General features: G+C 46.3%; 1 protein-coding gene across 1 annotated transcript in view; it reads left to right on the top strand.

The window, feature by feature from the left end:
- The first annotated feature begins 288 nt into the window (after window positions 1-288).
- The window catches only part of galnt10 (UDP-N-acetyl-alpha-D-galactosamine:polypeptide N-acetylgalactosaminyltransferase 10 (GalNAc-T10)), a 37,751-nt gene continuing 25,506 nt past the window's right edge, over window positions 289-12,533 (top strand). The window contains exons 1-3 of the mRNA XM_072706779.1: window positions 289-810; window positions 11,519-11,624; window positions 11,722-11,860. Coding sequence (XP_072562880.1) covers window positions 652-810; window positions 11,519-11,624; window positions 11,722-11,860 — 404 coding nt within the window. The 5' untranslated portion in view covers window positions 289-651. The remainder of the gene's footprint in view (window positions 811-11,518; window positions 11,625-11,721; window positions 11,861-12,533) is intronic.

Genomic DNA, 12,533 nt, shown 5'->3' with positions numbered 1-12,533 from the left:
CGTGACCTTGTCAATAGCTAGAAACTCCTCTGATGCGGAGTGCATGCCAACAATGTCATACCATTTTATTCGCGGAATTTCTAGATTTTATAGACATACTAATTCGATAAATCGATTATATCACAATACGGGCACGTTTTTGTAATTTCATTTTGCCTGACGGATTGTGCCCTCAGCTAATAAAGCCGCCCAGATTTCAATTACAACCGTTTTTACTGAATTTTCTGGTGCTTCAATAGTTAACGTGCACAAGCAACAGCCTGCGCCCGTAATAAAACGTAAGAGCGACTTGCAGTCACTTCTCCCGCTGCACATGTACGGCTGCTGCAGTCTGCGTCTGCGTGTCTGCGCCTTAACGCCACAAAGGGCTGCATGAATTAATCTAACGGGAATATAAACACGTCATGAAAAGATTTTATATAATCTAAAGCAAAAAAAAAATGTTTATGATGTGCTGCCCCGGTAAGTAGGCGCGCGCTTCCCCAATCAGGGCCGCGGTAACGCCCCCTAGCGGAAGCGCTGCGCAGTCAGATCAGCGCCGCCTCGGAGTGAAACTTGTCTCCACCTGGATCGAGCCGGACTTGGGGCTTTACTGTCCGGCGAGCGGGAGAGAAAAAGAAGGGGAGAGAAAGAAGGAAAGGCGGAGAGACGATGCGACGGAAACAGAAGCGGCTGCTGCAGTTGGCGGGGCTGCTGCTGGCGGCTCTGCTCTTTTTGCCCAACGTGGGTCTCTGGTCCCTCTACCGGGACCGGGTGTTTGAGAACTCGCCGGGGATCGCAGACGGGCCGGCCGGCATCGCGCAGATCCAGGTAAGGGAACAGTGAGTGGATGTGCGCGCCGTGCATAGCGATGTATGCGGCTTCCTGGTTTAGAAGGACTCGCCGCGGTGCGGACGGTAGCCGGCGGCGGGGAGCTGTACGCTGGTAGACGGGCTCGGCCGGCGCCTTTGCGGCGTAGAGCCGCTGCGTGGCGGCGGCGGCGCTCCTGCTGTCTTCCCGTCTTTTTAACCCTAACCCTCCTCTCCCCCCTCTCTCCAAGTCCGATCTGTTGCGTATGGTTGAGTCTGATCGTGCGTGTATTTCCGAGCGGGAGGCGAAGAGGCCAGCGCGACCCTGCGGCAGGACCGACTCGCTTTCAGGAAGTCGGCGCTTTGCCGAAAAACTTTTGCGGCGTCTCTTCGCCGAACCTGCGGGCTGTCCCCCCTCGGGGCTCCGGCTCCGTGGCGTGATAGGAGCCCGGAGTCGCCACTACAGCAGCCGGCATGCTCATCTTCTGTTCCGTCGTGGAATTGCGGAGCCCCCCCACCGGCTTGCCGTGCTTCCCGTAGCCGGACCAGGCGTGCTGTCAGCCGGCGGACTGTCGGCGTGCAAACCCCCTCATAAACTGCGGGACCCCCGGAAAGATTAAGCCTAACTTTAAATGAGCCCCAGCATAGGCCCTTTGCATTCACCTTTGAAATGCAACTAGTTGCAAAACGGTGATCCGTTTTCTTACATTTATTGGCTTCAAAAGCAAATAAATGTTCCTGAATATGACGGTACTAAACTGCGATTGTACAGGTTTTTTTTTATTTTATCAAGCTTATATTAATATTTTTAGATGTGCTGAAGTGTGTTGCATTAAATTAAGCAACAGTTGGGTGGTACTTTTTAATTTGATGACCCTGTGTAATTTGATCCGCGGGATTAAACCCGGGTTTCACTTTAAAAGCATTAATTTCCCCTGTTCGTTGGGATTATTAATGTGAGTTTTTAGGTTAGCGCTGTTATGTTTGTCTGTGGCATCACGGTCTGGTTGAGCTTGAAAAAACGATTTAATTGGACTGGCCATTTGTTTAAAGTAAAAATCTAACTAATTAATGAAGTTTTAATACGGACCCCAAAGCATGTAAATAGTTTGAAATGTGCGTGACTGCAGAAAAAGACCTGAATCTCAATGAACAAAATAATTTTTTTTTTTTAAATCGTTATTTAGGATTCCTGCATTTCCGTGATTTTCTCCTCCTTTACAATTATCAGGATGCTAATATTAGACGCGGTTATTTACGTTTTATATGGGCTGCGGTTAACAAATGGCACCTCCTGAATATCCGGGCAAATTTTTAAATTATTTTTACAATGTAGTGCGATAGGTCAGTTTTTAATTTGCTCTGATTATCAAAGCTATTAATCTTCCCAAAGAACATTTTATGTACTTCCTTGGGAACAGAGAAGGGGCAGGCCTGATACACCCATTGCTGACTGAACCTTAATACGATGAATATCAGACTCCTCAGGGTTCGTAAAAGGCAGATCAAATAAACGGAGGTGAAATATTCCACTGAACCCCCTTCATCAAAAGAAAATATAGATTTCCAAAATTCCTCATTAATGTTGGCACAGTGAGATTGCAAGCAAAAAAAAAAGTGCCTGTTTAAGTTATAAGCCGATTAAATCTTACCGGCTATTGCATGTGTTGTTCCCTCTCTGTCCCCTGGAATCCATTTGTCCAAATCAGAAGGACATTTTTTTTCCCCCAGTAAATAATTAAAGGCCTTATATTTAACAAAGATAAATATTAGCGCAGTGTGTTGGGGCCTGTGGGTAATTTCAGTGTTTGATGTGTTAATCTTTCAGAGTTGGATGCTATGAGACTGAAGTCTTGCGCACACACACACACACACACACACCCCAAAAAAAAGTATCATACATTCAGTTTTGTTCTGTTACCCTGGATCAGAGACAGAAACAGGCACACAAGAGGTGTTTGTTCACCGTTAGGCAGAGAAAAGCCGTCTTCTCCCTCCCAGACAAGGCGCGCCTTCTTCCCCGGAGCCCGCTCCCGCCAGGCCTGCCCGTACCCCCCCCTGCTCTATATTCTCCTCAGGGCCCTGGAGTCGCAGGCAGGTGTTTCCCAAGGCCGAGTTTAGCGGAGCGTCTCCAGGGAGCATTTCGGCGGGCCGACGATGGGCCCCAAATGATCAAGCTGGGGGTCACTTTAAATGTGACACATTTGGGTCCTGTAAGTGTGGCCCAGTCGGATATTAAGTGTTGGTGACAGCTCCGGATGACAGTTTCCCAACCTTTGACTCAGAATGACCTTATAGCGCCAAGCTTTTGTCTAGTGCAGGGGTTCGGAACCCGTTCCGTGGAGGGCCGGTGTGGGTTTTTGGCATGGCCTCTCAATCAGCCATTAACGAAACGGTGGTTATCAACTCCAGTCCTGGGGATCCGCTATTATTGGCTGGTTGAGAGTCCATCCCAAAAACCCGCATCCACACTGGCCCTCCATGGAACAGGACCCCCCACCCAGATCTAGTGGCTCAGCGGGTTTATCTTTTGTACCCGCAATCAGCAGGTCGCCAGTTCAAATCCCGTGCTTGGCAGAGTAGCTATCTCCATTGGGCCTTTGAGCAACGCCTTTCACAACCCCAAAAATATTCCAGGGCTCCTGGACAGATTGCTGACCCTGTGCTCAAACCATAACTAACCCTCTCGCCTCTATATAGAGCGAGCAAAACGCGATATGGAGGGGGAAAAAAAAACACATTCCTATGTACCTGTTCTCATACTTGGCAAATAAAGCTTAATTTCATTTTAATTATATTATTAATAGTATTTAGTAACCAGGTGTTTTAGCAGTCTCACTCTCTTAACATCCTTTCTAATTAAGAGTATTTCTTTGTACTTCAACAATTCGTGAGCGCAACAGGCTTGACAGTTAAGTGGGTAGTACTGTAGTCAAGGAGAAAAGACCCACGTGAATTTTAACAAACAAGTTGTGCCAGCTGGAGGGGAAACAGACGCCAAAACTGGCAGGGTTTGTCTTCCGTGCCCTCCTGGGTCCTTACCGGCTTTCGACAGAGTAGCAGGCGACATTGGAGTAGGGGGGGGAGGGGGGGTGAACCAGCAAGTAAGCAGATTCCGGGGGTGGGGATACTTGACCGTGAGGCAGTCTCAAAGAGACTGGTTTAGTAGGTCTCGGATCTTCAGGGCTACATTAATATCCTGGAGCGGATTTTCGTTTTGTGACGCTAAGCTTGGCCTGGTGATCAAGTGTCAGTTGTTAATAGATGGATTTTCCAAGGGGGTTCAGAGCTAACTTTTTTTCTTCTTCTTCTTCTTCATCTGTGATGAAGCTTTTGCAGAGTCACATCCTTGATTCTTATCTTCTGTCCTCAAAATGTAACGTGTTATCCGGAGATCAGTGCACACTGGAGGCGACCAAGTCAAGTGGCTTCGCTCAACCCCGAGTGTCGCATCTGAATAACGTTGAATTTAAAGGTCCATTTTCTTCACTGTCTCAGCCTTGGGGCTTTGAGCGTTAGTTTGTAACCCGAGGTGCTCGTATGTCCCATTTCCCCAGGCAAATTCACCTTTGCGTCTCCTCTTTGCTTTCTGGGCAGGTTTCTGTATAAATAATCTTCTGTGTGCTTCTCTGGGTGTGTCTCTGCAGAAGGGTGGGAGCAACAAATTACTGCAAAGAAGTAAACTGTTACATTTGCCAATGCTTTTAGATTGACGTAGGCAACCAGTTACGCAAACTGTTACGCGAACCATTACGCAAGTCAGATTTTACGCGAGTCGGGTTTACCTTCCCGTGCCATTCAAAACACCCGATAGCAAAAAAGACCCAAGTCAAAAATGATTCTAGTAATGCGTACCAAAGAACACATTAAATAAATTAAATGTAAATGTTAAATTTACTTAATGGTGTAGCTTTTTCCGTTAATGGTTCTGTAAACTATGAAGTTCCCCCCCCCCCCATATGTCTGGATTTTACGTAAGTTGAGAACTGGGTATATAGAAAAACACTACCATAGATGGACATGTTAAGTGTGTGTATGTGTATATACGTGGTGCAAATTTGATTCCCACCTGGAAATAGGTAATATAGCAATTACGGAAATTGACATCACAGCTTCACCTTCTGGGAGACGGCCTTGTTGTGGTCCCTTTGAGTAGGGCATTGGCCTGAACTGTTCTAGAGATTTCCTGGATGTATTAAATTAACAAATGACTGCAAATTGCCCTGGTGGAAAAAGCATGGCCCACGTGAACGTTGTTGATGGTAATTTGACAAAGGAAGGCAGTAATGTGGACTTGGCCCCTTCTGTCTTCATGGCTGTGCTGCTAAGAATGATCTGAGAGTTACTGGGCCAAATGTACCTCTCTGTCAGGGGTAATTATTAACCTAAATAGAGAGAACTGCAAGAAGCTTTACATAAAATGTGAAAAGCAAAACCACCCTGTCCAGGCCATTCCTTCCTCCACCTGTCTCTTGTTGGGACGTCCGAAGTGCCTCATTCATCACATGCCTTCCTTCTGGCAAGGTTTAGGTGCATCCATCGCAGTGGAGCCTATTCTTAGCCCGAGATTCTGAAACTTTCTTCCCGCCCACATTTTTTCTTTCATATCTCTCTCCATTTCAGATCGAGCAGATCAGGTTTGGCTGTGCAATTAACGGGTGACGTTCATAATCAGCATAATCTACCTGAATGACTTCCCTGTATCGAATTTTGGCCTTCATTTCATGTAAGGTGTTGGGAGAGGGATGCACAACTGAAAATTGGCTCCAATCCGCACTGAGACTTGCTCAGTGTATAGACTTTCTGAGCGACTGAGTCTTTTTGAAGAGGCAGCGATGCCTGAGATGGCATTAGTTTAGCTGTTAGTGCAGATAAAGACCTCGTTCTTCAGAGTCACATCTCTGCAAAGGTGATCAGCGGGACCACGTTCCTGGGCCAGACCCAGCTTGATGTGCTCAAACAGCGCTCTGTCACCTTAAGTCCGCTGGGTGAAGTTCTCGTGATGCAAGGCAGATACGGCAGAAGATGCCACCACTGCTCTCCTGTCTATAATCCTTGCAGGTTCTGCCACCTGCATGGGAAACATTTTAAAAGCAAGTTTGCAGCTGTTGTTCGCTGGATATAATTTTGACGTCGCTTGGCGCCGGAGTTTCTTGTACGCTTCAGTGCGCTTGACATCTGGGATGGTTTTGCTGTTTTTATTGGAAGAAGAGGCTGTTCACGTGTTTTTTTTAATTTTTTTTAATTTTTTTTTTCCCTCCGAAGCTTTCCCTGGATCTCATGAGGCCTCACTTGCGGCTCTTGCAAACCCATTAGCTGCCTAGCGTGTGCGGCTGTACCGTAGCTGCTTGCTAAGCTCGTTATCGTGTTGGCTAGCCGCATCGGGTGAGTTCTGCTTTTTTTTTAGCGCTCCTGCTGAAATTCCCAGATCGTAGCGACCCTTACAGCTCACAGCATGCAGTGTTCACAGAGTCTTGGGACGCTTGCTTAATTCCGTAAAAATTGTGCAAGTTCATTGGTTTTATAACAAAAATTACTCCATTCGTTTGTTTATAAAAATATCACATTAGAAACAGCCAATAGTTTTAAGTAATTAATCTCAAGTAGTTCTAAAAGAGCTGTTATGAGTTAAGTTCATTCCCAAGCAGTCTCATTGGGTGCTTTTTAATTGGTAACACGTTTGCAATAACAATGCACCAAACTTTTGTGTTAGTATCCCTTTGGGAGCCAATGACTACAACTGCAATTAATAGCAAAATTGCAAGAACAGAAATGAGTCAGTCAAAAAAAAAAAATATATATAGTAAAAAGAAAATGTATCTGTGGATGTGCACAGATATGCTAAACATTGCTTGTCAATGGACTTTTGTTATGAAACTGATATATTTGCAGCTTTTTTACTGAATTAAGCGAGTGTCCCAAGACTTTCTGTGAGCGCTGTATATAATGCAGATCTGTATGAACACCGGTAGGGCTTCTGTCTAATAAGAAGTCTGCTCTCATCACCCAACACTATAACATCAGGACCCATCTCAAAAATAAAGAGCTTTTTACTCTTCAATCAACTGTTATTCCCATTTTTGCCCTAATTTCTTATAATAACCCAAAAGAACATGACTAGAGCCCTAAGGAAGCCATGATCTCTTAACCCATTGCTATTAAATGTATTCAAAGCTGTGGACAGGTAGTAGGCTGGAGTTTTCTTTATGATTAAGAAAAAACTTAAAACCACCATCTTTGTACTCTATTCTGTGCGTCAATTTGTACTGGTAGGGTTTTGTATGTGCAGCAAGTTGCCCGAAAGGTGGTCAGAAAATATATGCTGGAAGTAATCTCTAATCTAAGTCCCGCTTATTTCGGAATGATTCTCGCAGCCTGTACTGTTAAGCTGAGGTTTCGTTCGACACCAAACGCCGCGTCGCCGTGGTGTCGATCTTAGGTTGCCCGATTTACAACCCTTCTTTCCGCCTCGATGGGCCCTGTTTCTCCGCTTCAGAATCAGGGTCCCCAAAATCCGCCCCGATAGGTTTCCTCAACAGAGCCGAGTTGCCCCCTCTGTTTGTTCCCAGCAGCCGTTTTGGTAAATCGCGCATTAAAAGGTACATTAAAGTTAATTAAAAATCACTCAGGCACGTGAAATTGCCCATTTTTCCGTCCCTGCTTTTAGTCTAATTCTTCCCACCGACCGTCATTTAGAAAAAGGAAATAAAAACAGGGACGGTTTTGTCTTCCCAGCTTGTTCAAATGTTTGCGTTGCGTCCCGAATGCTAATGACGAGGGCGCCGGTTTGTCATTGTCTCTCGCTGCCCGCCGCCACAGAAACGCAGTCGTCCTACCGATTTTTACCTTAAATGGGAATTACCGTTAGAACAATGGCTGAAAGGCAGCCGTATCTTTAATAGTATATAATAGGAATGGGATCGTTGGGCATTTGCTTTTTGTTTTTTTTACCCAAAAAGCTTTGTGTAGCTCTGGAAAAGCTGACAGGCCGCTTCTACGGCCGGTAAACGTGACGGTGGCCCCAAAAACGGGCCACTCGCTGTGCCCTGGACTGTCGACTTCCTGCTGTGAACCATATTGTCTTTTTGAAAGGTTTTTACGAGGCGGTAGGGAGGTGGGTTGAGGCTTCCTGTCATCGTGTGTGACCTCACATGGTCATCTGGCAGACGCTGTCGGGGGTCAAGCTAAAGAAATTATAAGAGAAAGGTGTGAAATGCTTGACCATGGTGATGGAGTGAGGTGTTTTGTTTTTTTTTTTTAACGACAAAAAAAGTTTGTTTTGTTTGTTTTTAATTCTCACTGTAACAGGGCTTCTTGAAATGATGATGTGCCTCTTAATTTAGTGCTAGTAACAGGAAGTTGGTCATTTTTCTCCTTGTGTTGTATGTCTGCAACGATTCGGCTGGTGTAACTACTTAAGGCGGTTCGGGCCGCTCTCAAAGCACCACACCAAGCCGCGTAAACGGATAGAAATACAAGACGGATGCCGTTAGCCGTCATTGCTGGCTGGATCTTCTGCGGTTTTTTTTTTGGTCCGCTGTGGGGTCCAAGATTCATCTCCCCCCACTGGTCTGAGAAGGGTGGAGGTGCCACCTAAAATCTCCTGTGGATGCAGAAGAAGGAGGTTTCTGAAGACATCCCCCCCCCCCCACCACCAATATCCTGTCTGTGCTTCTGTTTCTCTTTTTATTTTTTATATATATATATAACACACACACACATTTTTTTTCTTTCCAGCTCAAACATCTATTGAGTGTCTTCAGTGCAGCTGATATTGCAAAGGCGTAGAGAGGCTCTTGGCCCTCAGCTGCCACAGCACTGCCTTCTGCTGACATTTACAGAAAATCTCTCAAAATCTCAATTCGCGTTCAGCCCCGCCCCCCTCAGAACTGCCACCGCTTATTTTAATTACCAATTCTAAATTTCTATTTATAAACCTATATTTAATTATTGAATATGGCGGGCTTTCCGTCTCATATTCGTAAGTAAATATTTTCCCACGTATTGGAACACGCTCCTACTCAGCTAGCTAATATGATTCTGGTAGTAATGCCGTCTCCTTGGTAACCGTGGAACACATTTAGCGCTCCTGCTGAAACTTTCTTGGTCGTTTCCCTCAGTAACAGCAACAGAATGGATTTCAGCTCGGTTAGTTAAAGCCTCAGTTAAAGTTCGTTAACGGCGTGTGAGCGGACGCTGACCGATCCATGAATTCGTACCGTAACTCGACCCCCATGGAGATGCACTCCCACACCTCGCCGTTTTGGGCTGAGGCTCATCGTAATTCAGGACTTGGGGTGTTTCTCTCCGTTGGGGGGGGGGGGGGGTTGCTCCCTTGTCTCAGGCAGCATATGTTAACACTGGCGAGATGATTGAACTGCAGCTTCAAATAGATGGTAGACACGGCATGAAAGGGCCTTGAGCGGAGACTGGTGTGTGCCCAGTACAGAGGGCCTCTCTGACGGACAAGCCCCCAACCCATCTTTGGTGATAAGAACTAATAAAACATTGATGCTCCCCTTCTGACAAAATTATGAAGCTGGCTATTTTTTTTGACTGTAACTTTAATAAATGACTGCTTCTGCTAGACGAGTCGCTTCAGCCTGGTGTAACGCCGTGCTTTTATGTAATTCCGGTAGACGGGCCAACTGTCTGTGTCAGGATCTGACTCTTACATATAAGCTGGTAACTTTTTAATATTCATTTGGCTCCACCGCTGTTCTCTTATGACATTATTTTTCAGACAGCATCTGTGTCTTTAAGAATTTATTCAAAGGGTTTGGCAAAAGAGTATCCCAAAAAGTGCTGTTTTAAATCATTGCTATCCACTTCTTTTGCCATTAATCCTGAACATTTTCTTCATGTTATGTCATTCAGTAAAAATAACACTTACCTTGTCTATGCTACACACGTCCCTGTTTGTCTTTAACAAATAAGAAATATTAGGCACGTAAAATAATGTTGCTGCTGCTTTGTAATTCGTTATTAAAAATAAAAGCTCAATATGGATTGAGGGATTGTTATCAGACGGTTATAGCAGGAGCTTCTAGGGCAGGGTTCTTCAACTCTGGACCTCGATTCCAAATCCAGGCCGTGTTTTCAGTTCTCCCAGGTAGTTAGTTTAATAATTACTGATTCTGATTGGTCAGAGGCTTCACACCTGACTTTCAGGTAAAGGAAGGCTGGAAAACCAGCAGTGCTCGGACCTCGAGGACCGTGAGTTGAACAACCCTGTTCTAGGGCATAGAAGCTTTTAGAAGGAATACCATTAGCAAATAGTGGAATTAATGCAGGGGGGCCAACCGCGTCTTGGGTGGGTGTCACAGTGTAGGGTCAGCCAATATGCAGCATGTCTCTGGACCTGGGGGCTAAGGCCTTTGCTCGAGGGCCTACAGACATGTGACTGTTTTGCCAAGACCGGGGCCCAAATCTGTAATCTTCTGTTCACAGACACAGAGACTTAGCCCACTGAGCCACTCACCGCCGATGTGGCTTAACGTGTTCGGGGGGAGGTGTGGCCAACCCAGGGGCGGAGACTAGCAGTCAGGTGACACACACGGTCCAATAAAGCTTTATTGATGTCTCAGCCATGCACAATACACAATGAAACAAAATAACGTTCCTTCTGAACCCATGCAGACATCGTGCAACATTGTGACGCATTTTCATTCAGCAGGTGCTTTTGTGCATAGTGACGTACAGGCGAGGCAGACGGCACAATGCAGACACACTGAATGTGCCGTCGAGGAGTGGCCTGGGTTTGAGGGCGACTAGGCTGAGCTTCCAGTGAATGCCCAGGTTGAGGGGTGATCCGTTTGGGAGCAGGAGCTACACAGGATCTTACAAACACGGCATTACAGTGCTAAAGACGGAGTTTTTGGAATAATTTACATACTGCAAAAAAAAAATTAAAAATCCAATATGTGACCAGCACAGACAATCGCATCTCCTGTGAATTATTACTGATCCCCAGGATCGTGTTCAGTTTTGCTTGGAAAATCCCCCCCCCCCCCCCAAAACCTTAATTCCTGCCTCTGTTGCCGTCCTTCCCGCAGTTTGTCTCCTGTTTTGTTTTTCCTCCGTTTCTCGTTCGTTTCCCCGCCCGTCGATGTTACCCTTATCTCCACTCCTCCAGCCAAACTCATCCTCGTTCCCCCCCCCCCCCCCCCGCTTGACATATCTACCTTTTACTGTTCCGATGTTTACGTGTGGCTGAAAGTGCTCTCTGCCTCAGTGTCCGGATTACTCATCTGATACACGTCATTAACGATACAGCGGAATAATGTTCGTAGTGCGCAAGGCCCGGCATAATGCAAAAGTCTGCTCTATATTCACTGTGTTGAGCAGCTTATAGATGGATCCTTGGGAGGATTCTTAAAGGTAGAACTTTTATCGACATAATAATGGAAATGGTATGATGCAGATCCACAGTTGTCGAGGCTCGAAGCTTCCGCTGGCTTTTAACGCCTCAAGGCTGTCTGTTAAGTTGTTCACACATCAGAATGACCTGGTGAATTTTTATGCTTTTTCTTTTCCAAGGTCTTGTCTATAATCTACAATCGCAGGAACATTCCCCCCCCCCCCCCCCCCTCCACTTTTTAGCTTTTTTCACTTAATTTGTCGTTAAATCGGGGTGGGGGGGGGGGGCGGGTGAAAAGGTATGTCGTCATGAGCTGTGCTGGAGGAGAGCACACATGAGAAACTTCTCTGGGCGCTGTGTGTTTCAACAGTGGCTGAACCCGAGGCCACGGAAGGAGGCGCTGGTGGGGCAGGACGGCGTGAGGAGACGAGACTGGCATGACTACGAGGTCATCAGGAGGGACACGGCACGCTCAGGTGCGCCCCCATCCTGCCGCACACTGCCAACACGCACAAAGGCGCATCATATGCAACTGGTATAATGGGATTGCTGACGTGTTCTTCTTCCCTCTAGGCAATGGAGAGCAAGGCAAGCCCTTTCCACTGACGGACGCCGACCGCGTGGATCAGGCTTACAGGGAGAACGGGTTCAACATCTACGTCAGCGACCGGATCTCCCTCAACCGCTCCCTGCCCGACATCAGACACCAAAAGTGCGTGTGCTTTTTGACACAGTAATTAACCCTAAACCTCCCCACCGTGGTAGAGGAGCAGGTTGGCCAATTCAATCCCATAATCCTTTTCACTTATTTTTCAATTTGTTGTAAAAAGCTACCTTAGCACAATTTGATGCTTTAATATGGTGGTATGACTTCTTTCCCAAATTTAAGCACGTCTTGACTTCCTCCCCAAAGATGTTTAGTGTTTCATCAAGTCTTCCTAAATTGAATTCTGCCTGGGCCTCTCCCGTAAATCAACTCCCCAACTCCCCCCCCCCCCCCCCCCCCCCCCCCCATCCTGAACTGCCCCCAAAGACAAAGGGGGCAGCGTGTGGCTCAGTGGGCTAAGCCCGTGTGCCTGTAATCAGAAGGTCGTCGGTTCAAACCTCAGCCTGCAGCTCCTTGAGCTTAGACCCTTAACCGTACGGGTGGCTGCCCTTCGCGGCCAACTTACTCTGCAAAGAGCAAGTTGAGGGAGGTGTAAAGACAATAAAGTATCGATTATTATTAAACATGTGCATGATATAGCTGTAATGCATGTAATAACTGCCCCCACACGATATGAATGTAATGCTACCAGCCCTGGAAAAAACACTCCAACTAGTAGTTCGCTAATAATTTCTTCCCATCTGTTTATTTTTCAATGCATGAATTTTAAAAAATTGCT

The sequence above is a fragment of the Paramormyrops kingsleyae genome, chromosome 24, assembly GCF_048594095.1.
Source record: "Paramormyrops kingsleyae isolate MSU_618 chromosome 24, PKINGS_0.4, whole genome shotgun sequence".
Taxonomy (NCBI): Eukaryota; Metazoa; Chordata; class Actinopteri; order Osteoglossiformes; family Mormyridae; genus Paramormyrops; species Paramormyrops kingsleyae.
This window is presented reverse-complemented; position numbering and strand designations above follow the sequence as displayed.